Source organism: Haliotis rufescens, unplaced genomic scaffold (assembly GCF_023055435.1).
Source record: "Haliotis rufescens isolate VD_foot unplaced genomic scaffold, xgHalRufe1.0.p SCAF_1, whole genome shotgun sequence".
NCBI lineage: Eukaryota > Metazoa > Mollusca > Gastropoda > Lepetellida > Haliotidae > Haliotis > Haliotis rufescens.
The window spans coordinates 56,133,007-56,160,753 of NW_025963779.1; the positions used below are offsets into that span (position 1 = coordinate 56,133,007).

A 27,747-nucleotide genomic window follows, 5' to 3' on the forward strand; every position below is an offset into this window, starting at 1 on the left:
AAAGTGACTATAATTTATTCAATATTCTCAAATCAGTCACGAATCAAAACTCGCAACACAATCTTGATTGTTTCATGTATGTACAACAAACAATGGTACAATGGTAATGCACACCTGCTTCCACTGAAAACGTTAATCACGTCATAGTTGTACACTCTCTCCCAAATACACCACACCCAGCAACACAGAACTCCGAGACACGCATAGCACAAATATAGCTGCGGTTACCAATTGAAAGCATTGAAAAAGGATTCCACATTGGATAGCGCCCTCCTCGAAAACACCAGGTTCCAATCTAGAATCCCCTTTCAACGTTCACATTCTGAGATAAAGTATACCTATTCAGAGGTAAGGGATCGGTATGAATATTCATAAATAATGTAATATTTGTAGCCAGTCAGATATGTAGATGGGGGCTGTAAATCCTACTGCGCATTTGGCAGATGTTTCTAAGGACGATCTGTAACTCACAGCAGTTGAAAAACAGACATTAAACGAGGGGATACGGTAACCGCAGCTCAACACAAAAATAGTTCCTGAAGTCCCTGTCAATTTCATACATGTTGTGCAGCCTGGTTCCATGGGTATGCTGCGGTGGCGCCACACCGTCAGTATTGCCAGTGCGACATACACAGGGAAGCAGGTTGGCATGTTGTGATATGTCACCCCTGCCATTACACCTGAAAGCGTAGCCATCATTCGTACTTTTTTCAATATTGTTCGAAATATTAATGATGGAATCATATCAGGATGTTTATTTAGTTTAAGTACCTGCACTTCGCGTTTAGCCCGGGAGTGTCACAATACTTTTCCCAATGATTGTCACTGTTAGTCTCTCATATAGACCCGAAGTGTAGCTTAGTTTTAGGAATGCAAAGTAACCTAACATATTTACCAGCCCTTGTTGGGATAACATAGGGACACCCCTTTAAAAAGTCTGAAATTCAACTGAACCACAGGATACCTTGAATACAAGACAACCACACTCAACAAGTTGGCCAGTGCAAAGATGTATCCCTGAATTTGGCATGAAGATATTCTCTCGACTCCTTTCTATTATACATTAAAAAACATTTTCATTAAAAAAATAAATAAACAAAATGTTAAGTCTCTATTAAATGGTCTCTGGAGTCTAATACGGTAAGTATTGTTATATCGACTCCTCATGGCTGAACCATGTGAACGCTCTTGAAGATAAGAATTAAAAGTTGTGGATCATTGTCGGATGTTAATCAGTCACATCTAGCTCAGATTAACTTAATTAACTTGTGCTGTTACAGGACTTTTGTCGATGATTTTGGCAATGAAAAAGACTTGATGTAAAGTACACTCCATTTTGACAGATCCTACAACACTAATGAATGTCGGACAGTATAATTCAAGCTTAATATTTCTCCATAGTCTGGTTCTTGTGTCTGTCTAGACGGCTAAGTACTAAGTGAATGTGTCTTTGATGTTGCTGGCTACCTAATTCCATGCTGAATTAGATTATTTGTACTTGAATCTGCGAAAACCTAGCCCCAGAACACAGACCAGACAGAGAATCAGCAGATTCAGTCTACTGTGCAACCATGTTTTTCAATACCATTCATTCCAATTACCAACTGCTGACTTTACACATGACAGGTTTCCAGTAATAGCCTCACTTTGCACATATCAGGTTTGGTAATATCCTCGCTTTGCACCACAGGTTGGGGTCATATCCTCGCTTTGCACCACAGGTTGGGGTCATATCCCCGATCTGCACAAAAGGTTAGGGTCATATCCTCGATCTGCACCACAGGTTGGGGTCATATCCTCGATCTGCACCACAGGTTGGGGACATATCCTCGATCTGCACCACAGGTTGGGGACATATCCTCGATCTGCACAACAGGTTGGGTACCAAATCCTCAGTTTGGGTCATATCCTCGCTTTATACATGACAAGATTCGCCATCACATCATTCTGACTGGTCCTAGTATTGTTATCCCATTCCATTAACTTGTTAACTGTGGTTACGAACCTTGGTCAAGGTCAAGGTTGAAACCATGGAAACACAAACAATGAATGGTTAAACATATACAGAAGTTTACTTGATGATGATGATGATGACATGTTCAGAGTACAATATTTGTTATTTGTACATAATTATAATTGTGTGAGAATCTCCTCTAAAAGCATGTACTGAGGGAGTGAAGTCCCACGAGATGGTCAAACGGCATCGTCCATGACGTCTGTTTAATCCCTCACACCACATACACTACAAAATAATCCCAGAATCCCTGTGTAAGAGTTGCATATAACGCCTGTACACACTTGCTGAGATGCAACTGTCTGCCACGTGCTGTATATGCAATCAGATAGCTATGGCTAGAGAACACCTCCAAAGCTGTTTCAATATGGGGTCGGTCATCACTGACCTCTTGTCCGGATTGTAGAGACTGCTGTCTGTGTCTGGAGACATTGCTAGTTCCAAGGAACTTGTGAACACTTTGTCGAGGCAGATCATGATCAACCAACATCAAACTTTGTAAATGTTGAATAACACTCATAAATAAACAGAAAGATCTCAGGATAACCCACATAGCACAATTCTGATTGCTTCAACAGTTGTAAATATGTCCTTCTCTACCCATTCTCGTTATCAACAGATCGGCTAGACGCTGTTGAACTGTACCTTCTCAAACCTGCAATTGTTTTCTTTTGGGGGGAGGGCCTAGAACAAGAAACTAATCATCAAAACAAAATGACACTGATTACCGAGGCAACAAAAAGAAAATTCTACAAAATGCAATGATGAAATTTGGATAATAAAGACAAAATGAAATTGCAGTGAGAAAAGGCTGCAGCATTATTGTCGATGTGAACAGAGTACCAGTTGAAAGCATCCTATTGCAAAAAGTATCCATGGTATACAGACAGAAAATGAACTAAAGCATACAAAGTGTGAACTATGAACAAAGAAGGACCAGGCTGATCCTATGCAGTTGTGGCATCTAAGGGTTATTCAGTATGACTGCCTGATCATGGGAGCAGTCTCCCAACGTTGGGCTGAAGTCCAATCTGATGCTGCAGGAAGAGCTCAGTACATCTGGAAGTTGTCAGACAGCTTGCATTAATCCCCAATAGCACAACATGTGTATATTGTTTATTATGTGTCATCATTAAGTCCTCTCTTATCAAGTTGATGACATCGCAATAACAGCAAAGCACTTGTGAGTGAAGCATCGTCACCTAGCCGTCTTCTTTCGGTGGTGTAAACCAACCTGCAAAGAAAGAATGCCTTATGAAAAGGATCAATAAGTGTTGAATACTTTCATGCTTATGCCGAGCTGCTTTTTAAGGCAGGAGAAGGTATTACCATGAACCCATCCAAACACTGTTGGGTGAAAAAATTTCGTAAGGTAAATTTCAAACAAAGTCACACTTCACGTTCGGACATGACCTTAATGGGATGTCATCAGATCTTCGTGTAGTGGTAGCGAACCATAAGATCTGATTTCAATGAGATTGATAGTTTCCTTGGAATGGCACTCAAAAAGTCCCTTCCCATACCAATCTGTGCTGAATAATGAACAGCAAAAAAAAAAGAAAGTTAGGGATCATGAAAATATTTCGTAGTGGATATCCCCCAAAATAATGACCTACATTTTTTGTCCAGTACACTTTAGGAATTTCTTCATAAGGCCATCATTAATCAGTAGATGTTCATCCCTGCTGCCTACCCAAATCCCTGCCTCACATCATCTTTTAGTCCATGAGACAAAGAAAATGACTATGAAGGTTCCCTTCTTTGATGAAACACACCATACACAGTCCTACCAGACATTCAGTCTTTTTGTGGATCACATCCTGACATATACATACCATTTTTTTCATGTATCTGTACAAGTGATTTGAAAGACTGTTGTGCTCTGGCCAAACTGTACTGGGTCTGTAAGAAACGAAAACAAGAAATCTGTCATTCACATTCAAACTCAGATACAACACTCAAACATGACATTCTGTACTCCGTGTCATTATTGAAGGTCACTTGTATGTACGGCTCAACAAGAAAAGAACTGGTTCTCAGGCAATGGTTTTTGAAAATATAGTGCGGGGACGAGTAATCTTTTGGGGGGGGTGAGGGGTGGGGATGTTCATACTAGAATGTAACCAAATAAACAATGTGTACAATCAACCTCCCTACATAAATGTATTCCTTCAGTTGTAAATTACTGGAATACAGTATTTGACTACAGTTTGACATGGAATATTAAAGGATTTTTTTTTCAAATTTCAAACCGAAAATGAAATGTTGTGGAACTTAATGATGATGCGGGCAGTGCCTGAGAACCAAGACAATTATTTTATTTATCCTTGGGTGTCAAACATGAACATATGCTGCCAACGAGCATCAACAGGTCTGGTTATGTAGACAATGTGAAGAACATCATGTTTATGCTATGTCACTCATGCTTTCATGAAACTGGAAAAATGGCCAATGGCTATTAAAAACAATGAACAATGCAAGGAGGTGACGGAAAAAGCTACCAAAAACACACGTATGAACGCAACCAGTGGGTTTAGCCCATATACATGCAATATGTGACAAGTAAGTCAATGTGGGTATAAAACTGAACTGCATTTTCAGAGTTGGAAATGTGCTGTTTTCTCTTACTATCTGCATGACCCCTCAATCATGAATCGGATATCCCAGTAATTGGTTCTCATGGTATCATGTGCTTGCCTTTTCTTTGAATTTACACTTCATAAGCTTTTTTGTTCATTTGTTTGTTGTTTTATGCCACACTCTGCAATATTCCAGCTATATGGCATAGACCTGTAAATAATTGAGTCTGGACAAGACAATCCAGTGATAGATATTATGAACAACGATCCAGGCCGTCATAAACGAAGTCACCGAATCTGACCAACCGATCCAATTGGTGGCTTCTTATGACCGGTGTAGGTTGCTGGGGAACACTTCTAACCTGGAATCCCCATGGGGTCACATTCTTACTTAGTCAACACTTGATATCTGAAGTGATATCTGTGTCTATTACTGTCAACACTTTGTCATCACACTCCTCTCTCTATGGAGATGTCTTGTCAAAACTTGATGAAGCTGAAAAACTGGCATCATTTAGTTACTTTGACCATTGCACCAGTAACAAAGAGGTGTAACGATATGGTGGGGTTTGGATACAATACATATCCCGTTACTATGAGCGCAATACAGTTAACATGGGTAAGAGACTTGATCGCTAGACCAAAATGACAAAGGCATCTACTTGGTGGGGGTGGGATACAATACATATCCCATTACTATGAGCGCAATAGGGTTAACATGGGTAAGGGACTTGATCGCTAGACCAAAATGACAAAGGCATCTACTTGGTGGGGTTTGGATACAATACATATCCCGTTACTATGAGCGCAATACGGTTAACATGGGTAAGGGACTTGATCGCTAGACCAAAATGACAAAGGCATCTACTTGGTGGGGTTTGGATACAATACATATCCCGTTACTATGAGCGCAATACGGTTAACATGGGTAAGGGACTTGATCGTTAGACCAAAATGACAAAGGCATCTACTTGGTGGGGGTGGGATACAATACATATCCCATTACTATGAGCGCAATACAGTTAACATGGGTAAGAGACTTGATCGCTAGACCAAAATGACAAAGGCATCTACTTGGTGGGGGTGGGATACAATACATATCCCATTACTATGAGCGCAATAGGGTTAACATGGGTAAGGGACTTGATCGCTAGACCAAAATGACAAAGGCATCTACTTGGTGGGGTTTGGATACAATACATATCCCGTTACTATGAGCGCAATACGGTTAACATGGGTAAGGGACTTGATCGTTAGACCAAAATGACAAAGGTATCTACTTGGTGGGGGTGGGATACAATACATATCCTGTTACTATGAGCGCAATACGGTTAGCATGGGTAAGGGACTTGATCGCTAGACCAAAATGACAAAGGCATCTACTTTCACCACTAAGACACTGCAAATGAGGACAAACCTTTGAAGCACTGAACGTAATGCGGGCTTTTCCTTTCACTAAAGTAGCTGAAATCTGCAATATGACGGACTCCAGACTGTATGCACTACTCCAACCCTGAACAAAACAGAAACAATAATGAGTATAGCTCAGACAACATGGTCATTACCTGGAGGCATTCAGTCACTGTTATAATGTGCAAATACATAAAATATAAGAAGACTTGAGATGTAAGTGGCCTGGCACTATATTTCTGATACTGAGGCAGAAAATCAAACACTTGATTTCTCCTGAAACACTGCTTGACCATCAAGTAAAGGGAGATAACTCTAAAAGAAATTGACACCTAATACCTAACATTGAATACAAGGTCTATAAAGCATACATAGCATGGCCATCATTCTTCCCATACTCACTATGTATGACATAGTCATGACATGGATCTATACAGAATCTCCATCTGCCTCATGGAAGTGGTTTCAGGAATCAAGCATTATGTAGATGCACAGATCCACATGTTGAGCTATGTGAGGTGAGGTGAAATTGGGTTTAACGTCGCGTCCAAGATTATTGCACTTATATAGCGACGTGCATGCACGTGTATGTGTGTGTGTGGCTGCTTGTACTAGTCCGGACTGATGCCGATTTATAGTGCTAGCTCACTGAGATACCATGCTGCAGTTTAACATGGATACCCCGCTCAGACACAGTATACTGACTCCGAGCCGACCAGTCCTTGTTTTAGCCCCTTAATGCCGAGCGCCAGACAGGGTAACAACAAGTACAATCTTTTAACGTCTTTTTGTATGACGCGGCCCGGGATCGAACCCTGGACCTTCCGCTCTCCGGGCGGACGCTCTACCACAGGACCACGGAGGCGGTCTTGAGCTATGTCATGGCACCTACCTGTTTTGTAAGAAGCTCCATACATATGGCTCCTCCACCCAATACATAGCCTCCGGATATGACAGGATTCACCACTCTCACAAAAGGAGGATCAAATGGAAAGGAATCCTACAAAGAAATGGTCAACTTCTTGACAGCTGAACAGTGGAGCATTATTCTAATTGGTGATCAAACGTACATTGTTATATTTTGTAAATACATGTATGATCATTTAGTGAATCAAGGTGAAATGGGGATTAACGTTGAGTCGAAGATTATTTCACTTGTACATATATAGTGATGAGCATGCATGTGTATGTGTGGCTGCTTCTAACAGTCTAGACTTGTGCTGTTTTCATTTGGCTAGCCCACTTGGATATCATACTGTAGTTTAACATGAATATCCCACTCCCACACATCATACTGAGCCAGCCTGTTCTTATTCAAGATTCATACAGACATGGAACACTAAAATTCAAGGTTTTTTCAAGGCTGCCAACTGTTTATTTCAAGGCTTTTAGTTGGGTTATTAGCCTTAATCTGTCAATATTTTATTAAATCCAGCAACCTATATACTAGTCGTTAGACCTAAAAAGCAGTATAACCATCACACAATTTCCAACAAGATTTATTTCTCACCTGACAAAAAAAATAATTAAGTTTGTTATGAATTCTTCAGGGTCTTTGGCACACAAATCTATTCACTGTAAATCTCCAGTGAACATCTTTGGTACACATTTTTGGGTGCTTCATACTTTGATTAACAAGCATATGTCATTTTGTACAAATTCAAGAATTTTCAAGGCTTTACAAGGTTGACACTAAAAATCAAAGCTTTTCAAGGGACCTTAAAATTCAAGACCTTTTCAAGAATGTTAATTTTATCCCCTTAATAACAAGTGTTAGGCAGCATAAGTACCATCATCTAACATCTCTTGGAAGCCAGGTTTGAACCACCAACCTGCTTTTGGTGAAGACGCTCTATTTACTACACCACGGAGGCAGCTTAATATCATTTCAATAATGGTGAAAGTGTAAAATGTTGCACTCAGTGACAAATAATTAACTTCACAAACGCCAGTACAAAAGCTCACCTTTATCAGATTATTTTATACTAAAACAGGTATTCATAAGAACAAAAAGGAAAATTTCTGGAGGTAAATTTCAATTATAGCTGTAAATATTCATATTTACTTTGAAAGTAAAACAAAGCTGGATGAAATCCTTCCCCTCCTTCTCCTTGTATGTCTGAAGATCCGAGTGAAGGGGACTGTCTTGATCAACCCTGTGAACATAACACAGTGCCACTGTAGCAGACAGACATCAACAGAGAAGTGGCAACTGCCATTGGAACTGCTCTGTATAGACATTTTCACATTTCATATTTGTTTCATGGATTTCACAAAGGAGGAATGACATCACACATTTACAAGGTCTGCAATAGCAAAAATATCGCCAAAGTGGATAGATGTGGAAAGGGAGGTAACTCTGTTGACTTCTCTCAAACCAACAAGCACATTCCTTACATTTATTTTTAAATTTCATCCCCGTATCCCATACTTTGTAAGTATCATGTCAGCAATGTTTGGACAAAAAAACAAATACTCCAAATTACTCGGCCTTAAACTGTTGTCAATGGCAAGTTAATGACAGCTATTACATCATGCAACGCCTATAAAACATGTACATTGATTATCAATAACTACACAACCATATGTAATTCACTAATTGGTGACAGGAACTTGATGGTAGGTAGTAAATATTGACAACAGAGGGCTGCCAAGACAAATTTCCCTCTCTGTATATAAACAGAGTACCAGCGTACCAAAGTTACAGAAGCTCGCCTTCACACACCTTTTTTCAGAAAACAGCCATAGTGGCCATTTTTTCAAAACAAAACCTAACATTGTAAAGGATGTTAGGAAAGCATTTGAATGCAGCATGTCCAATGGTCCTGTAGGAGAAGCATTGATAGTTCGATGAACAGTTACACCCCTTCTTTCAGTGGCATTTAGAAGTTGGTGTGATGAAGAAAGACAAGTTCTATGGATGAACAACTTCTTTATTACAATTAGTGCGACATGTACATTGCTTGATAAAGGTGTTAGGATCTACACCGAAACGTCGCACTAATTGTAATAAAGAAGTTGTTCATCCATAGAACATGTCTTTCTTCAGTTACATCCCTACAACCAACTACCCACACTTGTAGGATTCTGTAAGGTTCGTTGACTTACTTTTTTAACTTGACACACCATTCATATAGGCAATCATTGACTAGGTCTACTGTATAGATTTCTGAAAGAGATGTAATCCAGTAGTCAGTGTATGTATGACACATTTTTCAATCAAGAGAGAAAGTTGAAAAGTTTGCTTGTTTGTTGTTTAATGCCGCACTATTCCAGCTATATGACGGTCTGTATAAATAATCGAGTCTGGACATTGAAATTGTAGTGATAAGCTCACAGTTACCATTAAAGTACAAACCGTAACATCTTTATAAGAAATTAGTGTTTGAAATTAAGGTGGCCCTCTTGTCTTTGAGGATCACTAACGTTAGGCTTATGACAGGACCCCTTGACTTTCATGTTTAATTTTGAATACTGAATGTATGCTCTAATGATTAAGGTACTGGTAAAGTGAAATACAATATCTTACGTCTTTTAAAGCTTTCAGATTTATATATGTCTCGTAGCTCCTTCATCAGCCTGTCAGTCGCCTGGACTGAACCAGTCACTGATCCCTGCTGAGAATGTAAAACATAATACAATCAGATTCAAAGCAGTCACTATATAGAGAATTTTACTAGTAACTGATCCCTGCATAGAATGTAAAACACCATACAATCAGATTTACAGCATTCAGTAAAAAGAGAATTTCACCAGAAAGAGATCCATCCCTGCATAGAGCGTAAGAGATTTAATTTATCATCCAAAATCATTCTTCCAGCTTTCTCAGTTTGTAAACAGTTGTACTCAGGGTTCTTAGTGTAAAAAGTACTGTTAACCAACTTCAGTAGCAGAGAGATCAGATACAAAGCATTGTGGTTCAACTTCACTGTAGCGATCTCAGTTAGGAGATACCACTTCACATAACCCAAGCAATATCTCCCGTTGAAGCCTGTTTGGGATGATAATTACCGTATTTTCTTGAGTATAGTGTGCACCCATGTATAATGCGCACCCCCCTCAGGGGAGTCAGTATTTTGGAGAGAAAAAATTTGAATGTCAAGTGCAGAAAAAAATTACACCGTAGATCTACCCCTTCAGCGAATTCCAGTCAACAAACGGGTGACGAGAAACTTGGTCAGTACAAATTCGAAATTTGATATAAAAAAAATCACCAGACATGTTTATTTACCGTTTAAATTGTATTTTTGTTCTGCTAGGCATTGTTTTACATCCAGGGATTAAGATTACCTTGTGTATTTTCTCGTAAACTAAGCCGGAAACAGCAATCAGCTGTACACACGTTTTCTTAGAATCTACCGGTGATTCGGTCAAGACACACCCAATGATATAACTTTACAGGATTTTAATGCAAGGATCGGCAAAAATTGTATCTGAAACTTTTTTTTATCAGGAATAATATATCCCAATATTTTGTTAATTTAGCTGCAGCTTTTACTAAACATATTTTAAATAATAATAACGCTAAATGAAGCAGCTGATCGCTATTGCCGGTTATTATTTTTTACATGGAACCAGTCTGACTAGTCACCGTCAAGGGTCCCGCGCACTTGATCGCATGATCGCATGATCGCAAGAACTACGTGTTGACATAGAATCGTCAAACTATAACAAATATGACTTTAAACAAGTCAAAGTATGGCATTTATGATATATGTATCCATTCTCTGTCAACTAATGTTCGTTTCAAGGCGTCAATAGCGGTAATCTGACCGTGGTTGCTAACAGTCAGTTGTGCGATCTTCCGATCGCTTCACACACGATTTCGCCGAAATTAATTAAAACAATATTAAAAGGAATTTTGAATAAAATTAATGAAATAAGTTACATACATAAGTCCAGATATACAAAGAACACTTTTTAGAGTCAGACAGTGTAATTTCATGATTAATTTGCATACTTCAGTATGGATTTGTTGACATGGTATTTCCGGTGTTATGTGCTCACGTTAATATCTTTCCATGGGGGAAAAAAACATCACAACTCATTATTTCGTGTATAATGCGCACCCCCCTTCTACACAGCTGTGTTTTTTGGAAAAAAAGTGTGCAAGTGTGCAAATGAAAAAAATATCAGAAAAGTATCAAACAAAGCATTATTAATGTACCTATTTCTTCCATTTTTGGAAATGGCAGGGAAGACTGTTCTGCTAAGCAAGAAATAACATGTTGTACTGGCCCAAGTTGTTTCTTCCTATAGATATAACATGATTGGATTACAGTTGATGAAGGTTATAGGTTTATCATTCGATGAGCCTGACCAGAGTAATTGCCAAACTGTATTGGGAGATGGGTGAGTGTCTGTTCTCAGTGTGTATTTCAAATAGATCTGGCCTGGACCGCACACCAAGGGCTGACAGTTTAAGCACCAAAACCACACTAGTTATTTGACACAAAATAAAAGCTGTGCGTGTTGGTCAATAGTGGTGATCACCTATTCCAGTAAAGACCTACTTCTGCTGCCTTGTCCAACCAATCCCCAGTTAGGCTATAAACATTTCAGATTTGCTGTTGTTATTGAGTATTTGATGCCCAATCCCATTTAACAATATTTTTAACCAATCACTCCTAGTCATTGACTATCAATTTTCATGCCATATATGGATGAGGTACTGGTGATTTTCCCGTTATGTACATGATGTAGGTCCTAGTCTAGACACTATGAGAGACTAACTACCTTTAGGTAAGACAGACGTTGGTTCTGTTTCAGCCGTTCCAGGACAGCCAGGTTTTCCGTGTCAATTCCATCTATTTCCTCTTTGGCCTTCTGATCACTGCTGGAACAATCATCATCATCATCATCATCATCATCATCACCACCATCATCACCATCACATCATCATCATCATCATCATCACCATCATCACCATCATCATCACCATCACCACCACCACCACTACCATTGCCATGTGAGCAAATATGCCATAGACACAATAACTTATCTTTCTACTAAACAGTCAAACACTGTTGTATCAGAATTAGATGTGTCAAACTTTGGTTGTCTCGAAGTTAAAGCTTGGTCCCTGCTTTCTCTTTCGGTTCTTTGGAGCCTCGGACAACATGAAGTACTTATGTAGGTACTGTCAACGTCAACACAACAGGGTTTGACTGTACATTCCTCAGGCACACAAAAACTTGTCAGTTATAGCCTGGTGCATTCAAACACAGTTTCATTGGATTTATCTCATAGTTGGAATAAATGAAGATCATCCCTTGGTAGTTCTTCCCTACCTTTGAGCATCATCTTCCATGTCATAGTGGAATTCATCTTCATCCTCTTCTTCAGAGCTCTCATGGCGGTCTCGCACTGGTTGTCCCTGAAACAGTGAGTGAGTGAGTTAAATGCCACTTTGAAAGTATTTCAGTTCAATACCATGACTCCTCATGATCACGTGAATGACATACCATCCCATTTGTCATGCATGATTTGGTTGGTTTGTTTTACGCCGCACTCAGCAATATTCCAGCTATATGACAGCGGTCTGTAAATAATTGAGTCTGGACCAGACAATCCAGTGATTGATATCATGAGCATCGATCCACGCAATTGGGATCGATGACATGCATCAACCAAGTCAGTGAGCCTGACCACCTGATCCCGTTAGTCGCCTCTTACGACAAGCATGGGTTGCTGAAGACCTATTCTAACCCGGATCTTAAACAAACAAAAAAATACAACAACAGTAGCTCTTATACGCCTGTAATTTCACTGCAGAGGTTGAGTGTTTTCAGGGTTTCAGATTTCATTACAATCTTTTACACTTTCAAAATAGGGGTATAACCTCTGCACCAGAATCCCCCCTTGGAGATAAACATGAGGTACCGGACAACTTTATGGCTACTCTAAAGGACCTACCCGGTTGACTAAAGCACTGTCAATAAAGGCAATCTCCTCTGGTACAGGGATGTCGTGGAGGGAACAGAGCTCTGTCAGGAGTAGCTTTACCTGTTGTAATATCTGAAACACAACAAACAACTGTACTGTAGTATGCTACAACACTAACAAATGATGAACCATGACTTACAGCATAACATCAACCAGATCCATCTAATCTTGAGGACTAAAGTACTCACGGAAATGGAAAAAAACTGTTTTTCTCAATTTAAAAATCGACACAAAGTGTTACGTCGCTGTAAATACGAAATAACAAAACAACTCGAAAAGTACTAGACTGGATTTGCTAGTTTGATCTCAGTGAACAATACAAAATGTACTTTACAGGAGGTAATTTGTTGTCACTTTCAACATTCAAAAATAAAACTAAGTCCAAATTGACATAGCAGAAACAGACTATAGGCATTATGCACCTCTTCTCACCTGTCGTCAAGGTGTCATAGGTCATGGACATTCACCTTGATCTATTTACACCTGGTTATGCCCTGTTTCACAATAGTCTGTTTTATTCACATTTTTACACACTTTTACTTGTAAAAAGGCATAAAAACCTTTGATACGCTGTATTTGTGCCAAGGCCCAATTAGTACTAATTGAGTTGTTTGAATATTTACATATTTTGTATATTAACTGCATTTATTTAAGATCTGAGGTCGAAAAAACAGGTTTTTTTTCATTTCCGTGAGTACTTTAGTACACATTATTTCACTAGTCCTCCAAGTTTGTAGCCAGTTTGATCGAACGAGATGAAGATGTTTACATTTTCTGACAGTTTTATTCCCTTTCAATTGACGCAAAATTTAAGCACTGGTTCAGAATTATACCCCTCAAATGCTGCTAGTCAATTTGGGCTACCATCATCAGATTTTGACATGTCCTCAACACAACTCAGTAGTCTCTGGCTAGCAACTTGCAGGAAATTTAAAGGCTGCTAATGCTCTCAAGTTATGCATGGTTAGATATGTCTCTTCTGACACAAGTGAAAATGTCACTAAATGACTAATAGGTTTCTCTAAAACTGTAGTAATGCTGCACAGCCCACTAATCCAAAATGTGTCAGTATAGCTGTATTGTACTACACATGACTACCCCTGCATGTCATTGTAATGATAACAAATATCTAACCATGTTAATAAGGGTATCATAATATATCTGAAAAACAACATTTAAACATCTCAAAACATAACATCTCATCTTATGTATCTTATACAAGTTTCAATGTTTGATTGTTTGTTTTCTTTGTTTTTTTTCGTCACACTCAGCAATATTCCAGCTATATGACGGCGGTCTGTAAATAAATTGTGTGATTGTCAGTGATTGACATTATGAGCATTAATCTATATGATGCCAAACGATGACATTGCATCAACCAAGTCGTCGAGCCTGACCACCTGATCCCGTTAGTCGCCTTTTACGGCAAGCATGGGTTGCTGAAGACCTATCTTTACCCCCGATCTTCATGGGTCTTTTTAAATGTAATGGCACAGTCAAACATCAAATATTATGTGAAATGGGTTTTAATGTTGCACTCAAGATTGCTTCACTTCGACAGTGATGTGCATGCATGTGTGTGGCTGCTTGTACTATATTACTATAGCGCCAACCCACTGAGACCTGATACCACAGTTCAACTAGGATACCCTACTCAGACACATATTGCTGACTGAGCCGACCACTCCTTCCTTTCTTAATGCTGAGCACCTGGCAGGGTAACAACAAGTACCACCCTTTAGTAGGATGCAGACAAGGCATCAAACCAATGGCGTTTCACTCTCTGGGCAGACGCTCCATCCACTTCAACAAACGGTCAAACATCAGTTCAAATAACATTGGAAGTGAAACTAATTAGTGTCCTGTCTTTAATGACATTAAATTTGACCATCATGTGTCTACACTGGCACAGTCTCCCTCTAAAGTCAACAACTGACCAACATAAACCAATTGCAAATTCAATGTGGGATTTTCATTTTCTTCACTAACTTGATCAAAACAAGAGACTAAATTAGTGTCCACTACAACACTGACACGGTGTACACCACCATCGTTACAGTGAATCTGACACTCCGGAGCAGTTTCAGTGAGATATTAATACACTTGAATGTTGAATAAAAAAATTCATACAGAGATTAGCACTAGTCTTCCAGCCCATGTCAGTTCTCTTACACACCTGCTGTTTAAGTTATCCTGGGGCTTGCAGGATTTTTCCTCAGTCTTCAGTTTGTATCATATGGATTTCATACAGATTTATCTAGGATTTCAAATAAAGTGCCCTTGGCAGGCAAATTGGGAATTAATTCATCTTGTTTAAAATGGAAAATAAGCCTTTTTAATAAATGAGTCACAATATATCAAAACTACATCAACAAAACTGTACAATAACATTGCAATAATTTAAAAATAAACATTAAAGCCTCTTCCTCTCCTGTTATCAGATATATACAGTTACACTGCATCACTAAGAGGCCATAACATGATTCAAAAGTATATATGAAATGGGGAATTTTCAGTTCAAAATTGGGAATTTTTACAGATATTTGCTCCAGACTTGGGGCTGAATATCTGCCTTTAACCTGTTTCATGCTCAACTTCAAACACTGTTCATGGAACTTTGAACACGGCAAGCTTTCAAAGTAAACTTTCTGACCTTACTATATCAATATGTCCTATCATGTGCTTGCTACTTGACCATGTTGAGTTAGCAAGGGGAGGACAAGTGGTGTCCAGCTGTATAATCTCTCAGTGACAAGGTTCATTCATAGATAAATTCTGCCACAGCAGACATGCCTGTTGGCCCTAGCAAATATCAGTTGGTTGGTTTGATGTTTGACGCCGCACTTAGCAATATTCCAGCTATATGACGACGGCCTGTAAATTACACAATCCTGTGATCGATATTGTGAGCAATAATCCACTCTGTCTGGGTAGAAGGAAACCAAGTCTGACCACCCGAACCATATGGTTGCCTTTATGACCAGCCTTGGTTTGTGGACTTCTGGTAACCCGTAATCCCAAAAGGGAGCAAATATCAGTATTAACTATGATACTTAGTGAGTATTGTTTTAGGTCACTGTCAGCAATATCACAGTAGGGGTTACCAGGAATGGGTTTCACATACATTGTCACAACGCTTTAACCACTAGACTACCACACCGCCCTGAAACAGGGAACACATGATAATCATGAAAACAGAAGGATATGATCCAAATCAACTGGCTCACTAGAAATATGTCTTAAGTAGACAACATCAAAAAAAATATTTTTTCACTCATCTATTCATCACTCTATTGAGTATTTACCAAAATTAGTGAACATCTTAAGATTTAAAAAAAAAATGACATATTGTTTGAGATGTATATAACTGTTCTAAATATATAGGCTTAATAAATAAGCTCGTAAATGTGTTTCAGAAATTAGCTCCTTTGTACGAATGCTGAAAAAACTTCATTGGGTATTTACGCATGTTGTTTTTATACATTTGAGTTTTTCCTTTGATGCATGCTAGTTAATTGAAAGTAACTGGGTTTTGAATATTTTAGGGGGGTATTTTACGCAAATACGCTGCTTATCTGTAGCTCTGATCCTCTCAAATTCAGCATATCCCTCAGGGGATATAAATGAAACATGGGTCATGACAAATGATGAAAACAGTTTGAAATCCTCAACAACTTGTCCACAATCCTTATTTTTTTGGCACCATGGTACAAAATAAAGTATCAAAATATCAAACTCCTTTCTCCTTCATAACAACATTTTCAATCAATGACAGGTCTGAATAATTATTTCAATAATTATTGCCTGTATTGATTTCAGAATAAATTAGCTGATCATGTTCATTTGCCTAACCTGTTACCAGCTTCCATTCTGGACTCAAATGTCAAAATTGTCACAATATAAACATATTGGCATGTTTATGGGCAATAAACTGAAATTGATTGCCAATGGCCTTCGCAATGTCCGATTGTTTATCATCTTGTGACAAACACTATTTAGGTTGCCTATTTACCATGTTAACCATTTACATCTCCTGTCTACGTACCTGGTACATATGTTCCAAATGAAGTGCTGTACAACTGCTGTACTTTCTTGTCTAAAGTGTGCACCCAAGTATAATGCACCCCCCTCTAGGAGATGCAACATTTTGGAAAAAAGGTAGTTTTATGCGCACTCCAAAACTACATTGTATCCCTTCTGGGAACGAGCAGGTGATAAAACTTGATCCATGAAAATGTGAAATTTGCGATAAAACATCACTAGACATTATACAATGATATACAATGAACACTTTTTATAACAAGATAGTGTAATAACAGGAAAGAATTGCATACCTCATGGATTTGTTGACAAGGTATTCCTGGTGTTACATGCTCAGGGTAATGTCTTTGCGGTGGGGGAAAAATATCAAAACTCATATCAAACCCCCCTCTACAAAGCTGTATGTTTTGGGAAAAAAGGTGTGCACTAGAGTAAAACAAGAGTCATCAGAAAGATGACATATCCCCCCTGTAAAGTAACCACAACTAAATGTGCAATTCTGTATGTAATGAGTCAAGAGTTGAATGTTCTTGAAGAAGCATACATTGTTTACCAACAAAAGATCCACCATGGTCGCATCCATATGAAATGGAAAGTAAAACAAGTGTTTCTGTGGGTTTTTTTTATGCAAACAAATGACAAATTTAGAGAAACAACAACTAAACAAGCGTATAGTCTACAAAGTCATCTATATCCCCCGCCCATTTTAACACGTTTTGGTCCCAAACCAGGTAACTGACCCAACATTTCTCTTAGCCCATGTCAAAATAGCAGCAATGGAAATTCTAAAATAAACATTTCTAAAACTCCTGAATATAAAATGGCACCAGTTCAGTATGTGCTTTATATATAGACATGCAATGTTTGGCAAGGAAATATTTACCAGTTTATTTGTTATACTCCATAAGTGAACCCATCCTATATTAAAACTTAAATCCCACTTGTTGCCATGGAAACGTAAAAAATAAAAATTTATAAAATTCCTAAATAGCAAAAGGCACCAATTCAGCATGTGCCTGGTGGACATGCAAAGTTTTGTAAGAAAGTATTTAACAGTTTTTGAGTTATGCTCCTGAAACGAACACCACCCTTATAGAACCTAAGTCCAACTTGTTGCCATTGAAACGTAAAAAATAAAATTTTATAAAATTCCTAAATAGCAAAAGGCACCAGTTCAGCATGAGTCTGATAGATATGCAAAGTTTTGTTAAAAAGTTTTGAATGGGTTTTGAGTTATGCTCCGGAAACGAACTCTACCCTATAGAACCTATGTCCAACTTGTTGCCATGGAAATGTAAAAATAAAAATTTCTAAAATTCCTAAATAGCAAAAGGCACAACTTCACCACTTGAGTGATATAAATGCAAAGTTTGATGAAGAAATTTTTAACAGTTTCGGAGTTCTGCTCCGGAAACAAACATCACTCACAAAGTTAGCCTATGTCCAGCATGCTTTCATCAAAATTGGAAAATAAAAAAATTGGAAAAATTCCAAAATAGCAAAAGGCACAACTTCACCACTTAAGTGATATAAATGCAAAGTTTGATGAAGAAATATTTAATGGTTTTCAAGTCCTGCTCCGTAAACGATTCAAACAGACGGACATGCCCATAGCTCTATCCCCCCACATTATATGCCACGGGGATAAAAAACTACGATATTCTGATTGAAAGAAACTTTCAACTTCAAGATAATGGAAAATATTCTATGAATTGAGAAGTACAAAAAAAGGCTGAAGCTAACCCATCTTCACGAGGTAAGGGAGTTTATTGACAATAAAAGTCCAGTTTCACACTCGAAGAAAGAGGCTGGAATTATGGAGTTATAATTTGGCTGGACTAATGAATCTTTGCATAGTCCAATCAAAATCACTCAACGAAATTGACATTCCGGTTCATAAACTGCTGTGCATGACATGACAAATTAACTATACAGAAAACATCGTTATCATTATCCCCCATAGGCATGATAGGGCACATCAGAATTTTGTTGTTCATATTGTAGTGAATATACACTGAGAAAGGGAGGGCAACTCCAGAACAAAAACATAATGGCATCAGTGGAACTTATCGTGAATAGCCTAATTGCAAGCACTAAAAAAATTATAAAACCCACAGCGAGGAAGTAGGCTGGTTCAGGTGTCACTTGTTAATTGTGGTTTTGTTTTTTTCACCTTTATACCGTGTACAAGTTCCTTTGTCAGGTGTGATACATCTCAATCAGGTAATTATGACAACAATTCTCAAGACAACCCTGCAAAGCTCTTTTTCTAGAAAATCCAAATAGCTTGACAGTTTTGGTACTCTGTTAATATGGGTATAACGTTCCATGGATAATATATGAAAACATTATGTACATATGATCCAGAAATGAACACCACACCATTCCTGACTTTTAAGTTACGCTCTGGTAATGAAAGTAACCTGTATTTGGTTTAAGTCCAACTTGTTACTAAGGAAACAGTAAAAGGCACCAGTTTAGCATGTGTTTGATACATATGCAAAGTTTCATAATAAAATATCAAAGAGTTTCCGGGTTTTGCTCCGGAACAAATACCACATGTTTTTGAGTCCAAGTCCGGTTTGTTGCCATGGAAACATTGTTTTTTGAAATATCCATATGCTGCCTTAAAGGGGAAGTGTACACGCAAAAATCACTTTCTTTCTTTTTCTAAACAAAACGCAATTTTAGAATTAATTAGTATCTGTGTTTGAAAATATACACTCATTTTTTTCACAGTGAACGTAGGAAGCTCACAATAGTGTGAAAATGATATGCCGTTATGAGGCCTTCGTTTTTCGAGCTAAACAGGCCTGAGTTATCCCCCTTAGATTATGACGTAATTGGTGCCAATTCAACTGGGTCCCTGTCTATTCTCAACGCAAAAGATATCAAGTACCAGTTTGCGGTAAAACAACATGGCCTACGACACACTCCGGCGCAGTGGTGACTCAGCATAACACTATGCTGGCTGGCATCTGAGACGCTAGAATCACACACCTGGACCTACACCACGTGAAGCGGCTCTAACAAAGCATGATGACGTCATAATGTTTATCAATTGGCACCAATGACGTCATATTGCAAGGGGCATAAGCCATGATGTTTTTGTTGTGGAAATAGAACACTTGGTAAATGTGAAAAATATAAATCGTTTTAATGCGAAAAATATGTTAATTAATTGTGATATTTTTATATTTTTGTCTATGACACTTCTATGTTAACACTTTTAATGTGGAAAAAGTACAAGAAAAATAGGTTCATTTCCGTGTGAACTTGCCCTTTAAGTGAGTCCCATGTCACATAACCTCTCATAACAGTGATATACCGTATTCGACGTAATAAGCGCCCAGGGCGCTCTCAAAATTAGAAATAGGGGGCTCTTATTAGAATGTTATTTTGGTGAAAAATACAGAGTTGAAAGATAAATTTCGTGGTTTATGCTGACAGCCTGAAATGTTTATGTACGACAGATATATTTTTCCAGAATTAAATGCCCATAATTAAGGATGCATATAACACACGAGTGCGTATTATACGCGAATAAATAAGTCTTGTGTACATTGATCAATCGGAAGGGGTGCTAATTGGGATTGTTCACTAGCCAATATCTTAGCAAATGTCGCCGTGGGCGCTTATTACGTCGAATACGGTATGTCAAGTTACAATAAGCAAGATGTTGCACATGTGCAGCACAGTTCATGTATATGTGATGCCTGTATTCATTCAGTAAGAAAAGATCTGTAAAGACATGCATAGGCAAGCTGAAATAGCTACATTACATTGGCTCAATACACTATGTTATTATACTATTGGGCTATCAAGTTTTTTAATGTGTACTTGTATGCAGGCAACTCAGAAAGTTTGTTTCGTTTTTTGTTTAATGCTGCACTCAGCAATAGTCCAGCTATATGACAGCGGTCTGTAAATAATTGAGTCTGGACCAGACAATCCAGTGATTGACAACATGAGCATCGATCCACGCAATTGGGATCGATGACATGCATCAACCAAGTCAGCGAGCCTGACCACCCGATCATGTTAGTCGCCTCTTGCGACAAGCATAGACACCTTTTACGGCAAGCATGGGTTGCTGAAGACCTATTCTACCCCGGAATCTTCACGGGTCCAACTCAGAGTGAATTGGGTTTTGGTGATTTTGTGAACTCTGACAAAAGCATAAGTCCAAAGGTGGAGTGAAAGAATATTGGTATATAGTAATGTTCCGTACAGTATTATCATGACAACCCCAAGATTATCAAGTAAAGTGAACTAGTGGTCGACATCAGGAGCAACAATGACACACAATCAGCCAGATCAAACACTGTAACCACCTGATCCTCATTTCGTGGCTCTCATGACCATGACGACGTCAAGCATTAGGTACTGAGGGCCTATTCTGCCCCTGAATCCCCAAGTGGGAACCATCATTTCAGTTTCAGCTTACATTGTATTTGTCGGGAGTGGTTTCTGTAAGTCTCTCTATTACAGTGGTGACCACCACTTCCTCTGAATCACTGAACCAGATTGGAGCTGACTGTGGATACGTTTCCTGAAAATAGAAAATAAACTACAGTTTAAAAATGATGTTTTTTATAAACTGATTGACTATCTTGTCACTACTCAAACTTCAGTTCATGAGATTAATAGAAAAAGTATTCGAGTACACAACTTCAAACACAAACAACACAACATAGCAATGTCAGAGATACAACAGTTGCACCTGCAATTAATGAATTATACAGAGAACAGGTACAATGATAAATGATATGTCATCTTTATCATCAAAACACACACTCCCAGTCCCAACAAGCATGAAATACTCATATCTGACAATCTGACCACAACAGCTGCCTGGGACTTGTTCTAATAAGTCAATGACACTGACTCACAAACAGATTACTATGCTGCTAGCTAACTGGTACCTTTAGCCATATTAGTAGGGTTGTGACACAATGAGAAGACACCAGGTAGCAGTAGCCACCATTGGCTACACTGCGTTTTGCATTTGTTACAATTGAATGATTAAAAACAAAAAAGACCACAAAAAAAAAGAAAAAAACATGAAAGTCAATAGCTGACCACTTCATTGCTAAGTGAGGAAATACATATGAACAAATGTTCAGCATGTTACGGAAATGAACCCTTCATTGAAAAGAATTTGTTGTCATGGAAACCAGAAAAATATATAATTTTCAAAATATTCCTAAATACAATGTAGCTAAAGGCACCTGTCTATGGCTAGACTGATCGTTGTGCAGAGTTTGATGAAAGGAATACTGAATGCACAGTTTCATTCACAGGTTGAGCTATGTTCAGGAAACAAAATGTGAGAAGGAAAGAGGGAAGGACAGTACCAAGTACACCATACCCCATGATACCCTGCTCCGAATGTGTGGCTGGGAATAATACATGGAAGCACTTGCCATGAGACATTTTGTTTACTTCATTCAAAGCAAGTTTCATTTCAGTTTTGATGAAACCAGGAAATAATCCCAAAAAATTAATTGTCAACAGTTACAACAGTCACCACCATGATCCTCATCTCAAGACCTAAATAAAATAGTCGACGTTTCTGCAGACTAGAATGCAGCTAGGCCTATTCTTTCAGTCCCACACATCACAGCATGTAGGAAGAACCGCACACTTAGAGACATCCTCATGAAAGCGGCAATTACATGCCCACCACTCAAACCACAAATCAGTGGGTGAACTGTCGCCAACCTGGATGACAACTGTCACATAGACTCACAAACAATCATGTAAAATCTGCTAAATATAAAGTCAGTTAACACCTTCAGTAGAGATATAACAGGCAACAAATACAAATGCCAAACGCATTTCACCTGTAAAAGTAGAAACATAATCTATTTACTAAACTACTCTGAATGTGGGAAACAATATGAATATGTAGGAGAAACGAAATGACACTTCTGAATTCAACTCAAAGAACACTTTGCCGATACCAACCACCAATGGGACCAACCTGTCGCCAAACACTATAATTCTGTGAGACACTCAACCAGAGACCTACACCATCAAATGATACAACAGCTAAAAATGGACCCTGAGTCAGACCAGAGCATGGCTAGACTCTGATCCACTGAACTTAAATGGATTTTTGATCTGAAAACTATCCACCCCGAAGGAATAAAGGATAAGATCTAATCCTGGAATTCCCCATCTTCCCGAGGCAAGAGAGTTAACCGACTTTAAAAGTCCAGTTTCCACCCTGGCCAAACTAGGCTGGAATTACTGGGCTCGATCATAGCGCCACCAGTGGCTATAACCAGTTATGTCCCTCTCCTATGGACCAATCAAATTCCACCTCTCGTATTACTTGCGTTTGCTTCACACAAAATGGTGACACCCAGTCAAGACGATCTGATAGATAATCAAGATCTATATTGTGATAAAACTGGTCTTACATCGCGAAATGCATCAAATCACGTGAGCACCTTGATTAAAAGCATGAAAAGATTTTGAAAATATCTGCTGACAACGAGTTGGTGGTGCACATGTTGTGCAAATCCTGCAGTCGACAAAAAATCTGCACGACAGTTTATTAACCAGATTTCGATTTCGGTGCGCGATTTTGATTGGACTATGCATAGACTCGTTAGTCCAGCCAAAATGTAACTCCATAATACCAGCCTAGTTCGGCAAGGGTGGAAACTGGACTTTTATAGTCAGTTAATTCTCTTGCCTCAGGAAGATGGGAATTCCCCTACCCCTTCATTGTCTATTCTTTTATGCTTGTCGAAACAAGATGTGTCACCTGAAGGGTTAGATATTACTCATAGTAAATATTTTCTCTTAAATAGTGAGTGAGTGAGTATGGTTTTACGCCGCTTTTAGCAATATTCCAGCAAAATGTTGGCGGGGGACACCATAAATGGGCTTCACACATTGTACCCATGTCGGGAATCGAACCCAGGTTTCTGGCGTGATGTGCGAACGCATTAACCACTAGGCTACCCGACCACCGCTTCTCTTAAAAAAATAAATTAAACTATACAACTTTCATTGCAACTCTATCACATCTACTGTGTGCACTATTTTAAGCTCACTGGTGTAACATTTGTCCAATAAACACTTTCGTGTTTATGAAGATAGGTTTCTTCCTTGTTATCACTTGATTATGTTATTATATCTCCTGGTATTCCAAGAATAATTCTGTCCTTTGACCATGAGTATGGTTTTACGCCGCTTTTAGCAATATTCCAGCAATATCACGGCGGGGGACACCAGAAATAGGCTTCACACATTGTACCCATCTGATCTATCATAACATGTTTTGCAGAAGTGAGTGATTTATTCTAAATGCCATCTAGTATTTCAGTTTTAACACAACATGTCCTCTTACTTTGTGGAAGCAAAGCCCAAAGTGATGCAGGTCTTATATGTTACCACTTTAGTAAAACCCATACACATAGGTATGTGGTGAACACGGGTTATAGCTAAAACTGCAACTCAGCAAAACAGCACCAATTTGCGAAAATGTCCCCTCGTCTAAAGCGAAAACGGCACCCTATTTTTTTTTTACCTTGGTACTGAAATACATGGAAAAACAACAACTCATGTAGTCACTTGCAAACACAAATAATTGCGAAATGTTAAAACAAATTTACGTAAGAAACTAGCCTCTACTCCAATTGACTGGGAGGCACAACTAAACTTATTGTGAAAACATCACATGCTTTGATTACCTTTACTCAAATTAACTCAAAATCAATCTGAAACTGAGACTGGCGGAAATGTCAAGATATTGTACTTCAGGTATACCATATACTATATATTTAATATTTATTTTAGTAAGTAGAAAATAAATAGTAATTTTATAGATATTTCATAAATCCCCTTTCTGCCGACAGCCCACATCACAAGAATGTTTCTGCAGAAAACAGACGATGTCCCCGCCCAAGGAAAACATTTATAAACCTACTGGCTGTTAGTGTAACTCGATATCGAGTTTTTGAAATTGTGGTAACACCTCGTAGCAGGTATTACAACGATTGTAACACCTCGCAGGAGGTACACAACGATTGTAACACCTTGCAAGAGGTATACAACGATTGTAACACCTCGCAGGAGGGCTTACAATCATTATTACTTCCGTTCAGATTGTAACATGTTTTGAAATGTAAAATCAAATGACAAATGTTTTCTTTATATTCCCGAGGATTGAACTCTCAACCTTCATATCTGTAGCCCATTGAGTGTACCGCAAGGCTACATAGGTGTTGAAAAGCAGCACTGCTTTTTAGAATGTCCTTTTCCAGATCCGTATGCCAGCAACAGGCTGTACAACGAATGAGCATCAGTCAAAGCAAAATGTGTAATAGTCTCAGCCTACGAGACGCACGTGCAGATTTTGTGCCATTGTGAGACGCATGTGCAGATTTCGCACCTTTGAGAAACCCACATGCTGAGGTCACCGGTTTCACTGAACCGAGTTCACGACTGCAGGCGATATTTCATCTCTGATACAGGTTATACATTTGAGAGTGTTTATGATAGTTATTTCATTAAAAACATTGTGAGGGTTTACAATTACTAGTAATCCCTCGGAGACATGGTTTCTCCTACACATATACCACAGCATAACATAATAACATAACATAGCATGTTAATAAAGCATATATACTACTACATAAATCGTTCTTATCGTTATTAAAAACAGAGGTGCCATTTCTATCTGACAATTTGTAGGCATTTTCGCCAAATGAGGTGCTGTTTTCGCCCGAGAAACCAGTGGTTTTGCTGAGGTGCAGTTTTAGCCTGCACCCGTCCCGTCGACACACACAGATAATGATCGTGGATCACTACAGCTGATCCTGGCACTGTTAACATGGTTTAGGGATGGAACTCCAGCAAATGATCAGGAAAAGACAAACCTCAAACAGTAGCATTGTAAATCAAAACTTTTGTATTGTAAATCTTATATTGCACTAACATACAAATCCAAATTAATAGGTGTATTAAAATTATAAACTATTTAACTCAATAATAATACTGTCTTATCTAAACACAACAAAGGCATTCAAACTAATCATGCTAATGTAAGTTGTGTCCCACGAGGGATATGGCTATATTAGGTATTGTTTTTATCCTTACAATCTGTGCTGAAACTCTCGATTCTACTAGCCCTAACTTGTATAACAGCTATCTCCCAGTATCGTTATTACTAGGTAAAGTATAATATATGGACTAGGGCTCATCGTCAATATTTCAGGGGTTTGTACAAACAACATTCCTCCATCATCCGTCAATACATACAGCTTTTATGTCGACTCTATTTACCACCAGAAATCAAGCAACAGCCTGGTTGGAGCAAACAAGTTTGTGGAAGACATAAAATGCCTGACTCCAGAATTTGTTTATCTTTCCAGAAGAACTATGTCCTAATAATGCTAACCTAGTACTGGTGGTACTAGTAGGGATGTTTCATTGTATCATTTGCTATTTGTATCAAAATACTTTCCTATAATTGGCATCAAATAATATAGACAAGTGCGATCCCTGGTTACCAAATAATGGCACACAATTTTTGGCATTTTGAAACACATAATATTTCAAGGTAAGCATCATACTCTATGCATTGAAAAGAGATGTAACCATATCACGTTACCACTTCTGATGGTTAGAAACATTTCTACATTTCTCCAAGATGATAATGCTTAATGATAGTTTAGATTGATCATTAAGGAACCTTGTGAAACCTTCCACAAAAGATAGAAAACATAAAGGTTCACATGTCTTTTCCTTTAATTTGATTCTATCATGCTGGTGATTTGAGTATGGCATACAACAATAGATTACAGCACGTTTATATCATACAAATTCTAAACAGTCTTACGTGACTCTTACATACTATTAATGTATCGTTATATTTCATGTATTAATAAGTTAATCCTAATATCTAGTTCGGAAAATCGCAGGGCCTTGCTGACATTGTGACAAAGAGGAGTGTTGTCAACTTTACTCATTGCCAGGCTATTGACATCACTTCCGCTTATCATTTCATGCCTAAAACGACAAGGAAACAGACGCAAAAACCGAATTACGTGAATGAAGGATTTGTTGCAACTACTTCTAAGGCATTTCAAAGATGATGGCTCTTTATATGTTTCGTTATACCGTGATATTTGCTTGAATGTCGTAGTGATTCCCATTTCTTCCGATGAATCGACATGACAGTTCATCGAGTGTTGCAGATCGAATCTGAAACCTTTCGTGGTCTTTCGGGAAAGAAGTCTCCAAAAGTTTGATATCCTGTTTCAAGTTCGCTAGACACGCCATTTTCGGTGATAACTGGTACCCTGGTCGGGCACCAGTTTATGTTTATCAATAACAAAACATCCAGAAGGCCTCTCACTTTCCAGAGTTGGTTGCCTTCACATGGTGCGCGCATGCGCAACTAAGGGTCAAGTTAATGTTTGTTTCCACTTCTCGCACTTCCTGTAAGCTATAGCACATTTCTAATTTTATTTTGAGACGAACAAACATAGACGCGAGATATGATTACAGCTGGTCACGATAAAAAAAGAACACGGATGGGAAGATTACGAGTATCTTGTGTTTGTGTACACAATAATTGCCCGATATTTGTGAATATAGCCATAGACTTACCAATGCTTAGGCCCTCACTTACAATCAGAATATGTTCGTTTTGTAATAAAGCCACGTCATATTACTTTTTTTTAAAAATATTTTGATGTGTTCATCATCACCATTAGCACCAGATTTAGACACGGT

General features: G+C 38.4%; 1 protein-coding gene across 2 annotated transcripts; it reads right to left on the reverse strand.

Annotated features, from left to right (window-relative positions):
• On the reverse strand, window positions 1–27,420 carry LOC124131531 (ubiquitin-conjugating enzyme E2 Q2-like). Of its 2 annotated transcripts, none has more exons than XM_048398172.1 (12): window positions 27,130–27,420; window positions 21,437–21,541; window positions 12,919–13,020; window positions 12,294–12,379; window positions 11,740–11,836; window positions 9,533–9,620; window positions 9,112–9,172; window positions 8,069–8,159; window positions 6,896–7,003; window positions 6,011–6,106; window positions 3,850–3,916; window positions 1–3,248 (listed from the first exon to the last, which is right to left on the reverse strand). In XM_048398172.1, exons 1-12 carry the CDS (start codon window positions 27,289–27,291, stop codon window positions 3,217–3,219), a joined length of 1,095 nt encoding a protein of 364 aa, XP_048254129.1. In that variant the 5' UTR covers window positions 27,292–27,420; the 3' UTR covers window positions 1–3,216. The 2 variants fall into 2 exon arrangements, with proteins under 2 accessions (XP_048254129.1, XP_048254122.1); XM_048398165.1 differs by having other exon boundaries at window positions 11,740–11,839.
• Window positions 27,421–27,747: the final 327 nt, after the last annotated feature.